The sequence below is a fragment of the Cystoisospora suis genome (genome assembly GCF_002600585.1).
Source record: "Cystoisospora suis strain Wien I chromosome Unknown contig_3084, whole genome shotgun sequence".
Taxonomy (NCBI): Eukaryota; Apicomplexa; class Conoidasida; order Eucoccidiorida; family Sarcocystidae; genus Cystoisospora; species Cystoisospora suis.
Genome location: NW_027155879.1, coordinates 2,517 through 8,929, shown reverse-complemented (window position 1 = coordinate 8,929; position 6,413 = coordinate 2,517). Strand labels below are relative to the sequence as shown.

Here is a 6,413-nt window from a genome sequence, read left to right as displayed (position 1 = left end):
GAGTCTTCGGCTTTTGACGCTGCAACCCGAAGCCGCGGCGCTCGCTCGGTAGCCCGGCGCGGCCCAAAAGCAAGGCCCAGCGCCCTTTCATCGTTATAGCGTGTTTCCTGACTCGTCGCCACCATCAGTCGGGCGCATTGTGATCGCGGTAGTGGCATAAGGAGGGCTGCCAGTAGTCCAGTTTGGTTTTTAGAGCTGATTCTCCCGAGCGTGTCTTGCGGAAAACGCGTGTTGATTAGTAGCTGACCAGCGGCTGTGCTGCGTGTATGGTCAGTCCCGACAAAACGCAAACATACCTGTAGGCAATTCTTTTGGATTACGCTCCGTCATTCTTGCTTGCAGCGCAAACCTCGCCTGCTTCCTCACGACAGAGCCTCGCGCTTGCGAGTGGTCCTGGCCACAGTTATCGGCCTCGGGGCACTCTTTAACGCCTTGTAGTGCGGATGTGTGTCTTGAACTCCGCGAGCCAGAAAAAGAAGTGTGCAGTCCAGCTGCGAAAGCACGGACTAGATGGCGACTGGTGTAGCTACTGTTACCCAACAACTGCAAAGCACTGATGTTCCCAGCTAAGTGCTCGTGTTCTGTTGCCCAGGAACCAGTTCACCCAGCTGGTTGGGTGCGGCTGAGGAGCTCCCAGGACTATCTCTTTCGAGATCCGACGTCTACGACTAGCTTAACTTCACCTAGCATTACTTCGCGGGAAAAGCCGGCTATGCCTCGCTGCTATGCAACAATTGCTCGCACCACCGTAGCAGCTGCACTAGGACACTGTCAACACATCGAAGTGTATAACGCTCAGGTCATCTCGTGACGAATCCATCGGTCGAGATAAAGTGGAGGGCAGTCTCACACTCGCCACGGGAGTAATAAGCCGACATGAACGTGCTGATATAATCCCGGCGCCGTCAGACAAGACTGACTTCCCGGAGAAAAAAAGTGCGCCGATCATGCGTGTTCCGGCAACGAACACCAAGGCAGGTCCGGAGTGCGCTGACGGTTGAGGCGAGCGTAGGCCAGCGCGCTCAGCCAGAGGCCCAACTGTTTCCGAACTGATTCATAAGAAGACGACAACAACCGGAAGCGGGCCGCACAAAGAGAAGAAATGGCACCATCTTCGGCTGCCGGGACAAGAAGTACGGTTGCTTTATCAAAGTCACACGTGTGCGCGAATGTGAGTCTGGCTAGCGAAATGCGGCAGCCGTCGACGGAGTTGCTCCAGGCTAGCTGAATGAAGACACAGGGGGTGGCGGAGCAACACTGAGACTTGAAACACGCGAAGAAGACGTTTGTGAAAAGGGAGGCCACACATGCGGAGCCCGCTGTCAGGGCGTAGTCTCTGCTCACCGGACGACAACGTTCTACACATGTGGGAGTAAGCCACTTGCGGAAGAACATGACGCCACTTTTCTCGGGCCTCCCTCGGACGTCTTCGGACCGAGTGCCACACCCACAAAGAAGTATGAAAACCACGAAAAGGAAAGAGATGCAGCCAGCGAGGAATGCAAATACCGAATACATGTATCAAAGTGACTATGGAAGTGATGACAACGCAGAGCTGCGAAGACAAGGAAAGGCTTTGTATGCTGCGAGTGAACTGACGACTCTGGCAAATTACACGGATGAGTAGCAGAAAGAACGCCAAAATAGGTACTTGCAAAAACGCTCAACATCTGGCATCCGTCGTCTGTAGGACTGTATGAAAGACCGTCAGCACAGACCGGAACCAATATTCCTTTTCTAGACTGCATACTTAGGCGTCTGTCTCCCGCCGCGCTGAACTACAGACGCAGCGGAAGTGCACAGCTGAGAACCTGTGTTCTCCCCTCCACAGTCTGTTTTTTCCGGTCCAAGGAGAAATTCAACCCACCCCGCTCGAACTGAGTTGCACTCTGCCGCTGTCGTCCCCGCAATGTCCACCTAACCTTCACTGTACCGGAAGAAGTCGGCCGTCACGTCAGCCCAATACACGCGAACCTCAGCACCCGCCCTGTTCGATCCACCGGTGAACTTGCTTCCCGGCGGCTTCAGACTTAACACGATACAGGTCCACAGGCGAACACCTTGGTTCGCGTGCTCGAAGTCCCGACAAATAAAACGGACTTGACAAAAAAAGCGGCTGAAGACACGTTGATTGGAACAGACCTCAGAGTTGTTGGCACGCTGTCCAGAATCCATGTGAACATGATGCACCATCGAAGCTTTCGTCGTAGCAGAGCAAAACAACCCCTATTCCCCTACCGTGCTTTCCTAAAAAAACGGTAGTCCCAGAGAAGACCCAATGACTGACACACAGGCAGATAAGAATGTGTCCGTACATACGTGTGCCTCTACGTGCACCGTAGCGATCATCGGTGCAGCTTGACTGCAACAACTGCACCTGCGCAATTCTTTCCACAAAAGAAACATTCATGCCCCTTCGACGCACACTGCCATCATACAAGATTGTCTGGCTTAACAAGGCAACTGAGACAGTGACCTTTCAGGCGAAAGTAAAAGTACGGAGCCACACTGATGAGTTCAGCCTCAGATTTTCTGCAAGAGGACAAGGATGGAGGCGAGTGTTCATTCGAAAGATTACAATGACAATTCTCCCTTTAGGACCTGTAACTCGAACATGCCGATGACGTTCACTCATCCAGCGCAATATGCGTCAGATTCACACACATTGGATTCCCGCAGGCCATGGTGAAGGCCTTTTTTGGCTTCTCTTGTAATTCGTTGAAGCTCTCCTCGTCTGAGCGCACGCCCACAATGCCGAGAAGACGCCTCGCTCTGCCAGAGTTCAGGAACCAGGTGCGGGCAAATAGAGACGTGGAGAAAGCTCTTTCCGGTCCGAGGACGGGGTACGAAGGACGATGTTCGCCCAACTCCACAGTGAGGCCAAGGTATGACGTGTCGACATGATAATCGCTCTAGGAATGCTGACGAAAGAGTGCTTACTGCTCTAAGCTGCATGCGATACTGAGACACTGTGCAGTAGCGGAAGCAGGACGCACCCAGCTAACGAGTAACACCCAGCTCATCCATCAGATGCACAGATAGTCGTGCGAAAGCAGACGGAACTTTCTCTACGTTAAGCAGGTCTTCGTAGCCAAGGAGAAGATTCATGGATGCGCCTGTCAGCACAGCAGGCTGAGGGTCTCTTGAAGAGTCGAAAACGACTTCAGCTACGCTACAACGTACAACAGTATGTATCGCACGTGAAGTCGCGAGAGAGAGACACAACAAAGTTTTTACCTGCATAGAGGAAGACGAGCGTACGATTTACGTATGTCTGAGACTCTTGAGATTCTCCGGGCTTAACCATGCGAATGACCGGTAAATGGTCGTCTTCGCTAAGATCTCCATACCAGATCACACACTGGCGATCGTCGCCTAAGACGGGGTCATAGTCGCGATGAACACCCGTCGCGATCTTCTCTGTAAGGATAGAAAAAAGCATCCAGAACGAACACATCAAGATACACGCACCTGAACGTACGAACGCAACGAGCATGTGCAGATGACTGTACGCAGCGTACCTCCCTGGACTGTTCACCATAAGTACTCCATTTGGTATCACACGATCGCAAACCCCTGTTCTTCCCGCCAACCTGCGTAGATTGCTTTTATGTGTCGGAAGACATCCTCTGACATGACACAAGAAAAGCTCGAAGTCGGGACAAAAGTTACAATGAATGGAGACACTTGCGCACGTCCTGTACACCCGGACGGCGGGACTGCGTACTTAGTATCTCCATGCGTGCCTCAGAAGTCTGCCAGAACTCCTTTGCTCTCGGATGAACATAATACTCCCAAGCCCGGCACAGGGTCGCTATTTCTTCCGGGCTTCTCGGCTCAAACGTCTCCTGGCTGGCGTAGCGATCTGTGTAGACACTGTCGCCCTGCGAAACATGAAAGCACGAGACACGGAAACTGAAGCGCACTGGCGCACAAACTGGGGAAAGATCCCATCATCTGCCCGTCCTACAGATCGGGTAAGTTTGAATCATAGTTCTAACACAGAACTACACGTGTTCTGAATGATATAGACGTACGTTGGACGGAGGAATCAGTTCTAAATGAGCGAAGGCCAGGCCCAGCGAAGAGGCCTGCACTGTGTGGAACACCTAGAACGCACAATGCTGGGTCTCTCAACTATTGACGCATCTCCACACCCAAACACATGCCCAGTGTCCGCAAGCGTGAGCTTGCTTCAATACACTTGCGCACAGCCAAACGATATTCTCAAGAAATAAAGCGCGACTTCCAAAGACACGGTGCGATGCACTTCCCCCCGCGGGTCTCGACGCCACACGCAACACTCTCTCGGCGTCTCCTTCCGCATAGCCCGTGCAAACGCATAGCCCGTCCAAACTGACCGCGAGGTCGAGGGCTTGCTGGCTCTGACCCCCAGTGGCCTGGTGCCAGATGTCTCCCCTCATGGGGGGACAGCTGCTTTATTCGGAAACGTGAGAACGCTTCCGTCAAAGAATCTTAGTCACATCACGAGACAGGACGTCACACAGTATACGGCATCAATAGGTCGCGAGAGACTGCGGTAATGCTCTCTGTCCGCTCTGAATATGATCTGACCTCGGACGTGGAAAAGCTGGCATCTGTACCAGAGGAACCACCTCTTTTCTTCTTTTTCTTTTTGTCGTCGTCGCCGCTGGAGCCGAAGCCAAAAAGCGAAGCGAACGGAGTGCTGCTGCACACTCGGCAGTTCCACATTTTCCCCGTATTCCCCTGTCAAATCCGCAAACTACACGCCCGTTTACCGAAGAAGCGTCGTCCCTCCGACGCCAAAAACACCAGCTACTGTCCTCGCTACGGGATGCACAGGGGTAGTACCACTGAAGAAAGCGGCGAAAACCTTGTTGAGAGCCGGCGTTCCTCAAAATAGGAAGCACCTCCACCTACGCCCACAGCAAGGGGCACAACAAAATCTGTTCACTTTTCTGGATGAATCCTTGCAGTGATCCTTTCTGGGTATGACGAAAAAAAGGTGAGAAATAAGATCCCTCGACAACGTAACGCAGGCTCAGCCGGGGAGCAGCCAGTCCGACACGGCATGCGATATCGCCGGTCACGTAGAAATAGCAAGTGTCAGAGTAAAAAAAAGGATGGTGGAAGCCCAAGCACGGAGAGACGAACATACATGAGTTACGCGGACAGGCTCCCCCGAAACAGCTTTGGACAGCGGGTATTCAACCGAGTAAATAACTGCCGCCTGCTGAAACATTTCACGCAAGGAAAGAAAAAACTCACTATAGGAAAAGCTACCAGGACAGAGCAGTCAAGGCAGCAGACGAAGCCAAAGCCAGCGGCTGCTGCTTCGGCCTTTTTGTTTGGTCCGTAAGTATACGAAACTCGAGGTCAGGAGACCCGATGACGCAGTGACCGCCAATGAAATTGCCTGCCCACGCTTGCTCACCACGACCCCTGGGACCACAATACTGTCCCACAGTAACGCGACTCGTCAACCAGCAGCACAGCGCTATTTTGAAAGAGGTTCCACCGCCGGAAGGAAAAAGTAGCCGCATCCGAGTTACAGCGAAGTGACGTAAAGCGCGTGGAAAGTCAAGAACACGCAGCAGAGACACCTACGACGAGGGGAAGCTAGGCGCATCCAGAATGCTCCCCGGGCCATGACTGGACGAGGAAAAACTCAGGGTTGCTGACAAGATGAGGATGGACAAGGGCTGACAGTCTACAAGTGAAAGGGGGATGCAGAAGCACATTGGCCCGGCGCTCCGTAAGCTGTACACTAAGACGAGCTACGACGTGGGGCTGACACACAAGAAACGAAAAATCAAAAAAAACCTTCACAGGAAGTAAACTCCCACGAGCCCGGGAAGCTGCAGCTGGCCGGTCGGCAAGACGTCTCGCTCGTGTGAAGTGGCTACTCGAGGACGGCAGGAGGTGATAGGTTTGGGAGTACTCGACACGTACACAGGAAAAAGCCACAAAGCGGGCAAAACGCAATACTGAACTGACGAGAACGCATAAGGATTTGTCGGACGATAGCCGGATAACTGCTTCTCCTCCGCAAACTTGCCTACGTGCGGCAGCAACAAAGCAACCCGGACAGTGGTCCGCGCATGCTGCCCCCTGAAAATTCATGCGGTTGGGAAACAGAGGAGACCGCAGCCAGCGCTCCCTCGAGCGATTCAGACCGTGAGCTCAGCCCATCTCTAGTGGGGCGAAGGGGCAGGCTGTGTAAGACAGTGCACGCGTCCACCACGCCAGGGCCGAGTCAGTCCTACGAACGCTGCTACTGCCTCTTGGTGCAAGTTGCTACGTCAGGCAATCAGTGCAGCCTGCGGTCCAGCTGGGCGGCCACGGAAAACAGTGAGCGGCACGGAACTGCTGCGCCTGCGACAGTCCCAAGTAGGAGAGGGAGCCGTCGCCGAAGAACAGCGTGACTTCCC

The 6,413-nt window shown here is 53.5% G+C and overlaps 1 protein-coding gene across 1 annotated transcript; it reads right to left on the bottom strand.

The window, feature by feature from the left end:
• Positions 1-2,609: 2,609 nt before the first annotated feature.
• CSUI_006173 (uncharacterized protein) lies at positions 2,610-6,096 on the bottom strand. The gene is made up of 4 exons (XM_068066337.1): positions 4,576-6,096; positions 3,728-3,884; positions 3,238-3,420; positions 2,610-2,734 (listed from the first exon to the last, which is right to left on the bottom strand). Exons 1-4 carry the CDS (start codon positions 4,711-4,713, stop codon positions 2,628-2,630), a joined length of 585 nt encoding a protein of 194 aa, XP_067921685.1. The 5' UTR covers positions 4,714-6,096; the 3' UTR covers positions 2,610-2,627.
• Between the last annotated feature and the right edge of the window lie 317 nt (positions 6,097-6,413).

What these genes read in the sequence shown, in the direction of transcription:
- CSUI_006173 (XM_068066337.1), bottom strand. Translation starts at nt 4,713, where the DNA reads ATGTGGAACTGCCGAGTGTGCAGCAGCACTCCGTTCGCTTCGCTTTTT. An exon ending in CCAGCTTTTCCACGTCCGAG is followed by an intron (nt 3,885 to 4,575) that starts GTCAGATCATAT and finishes CATGTTTCGCAG; the next exon opens with GGCGACAGTGTCTACACAGA. An exon ending in GCTCGTCTTCCTCTATGCAG is followed by an intron (nt 2,735 to 3,237) that starts GTAAAAACTTTG and finishes GCGTGCGCTCAG; the next exon opens with ACGAGGAGAGCTTCAACGAA.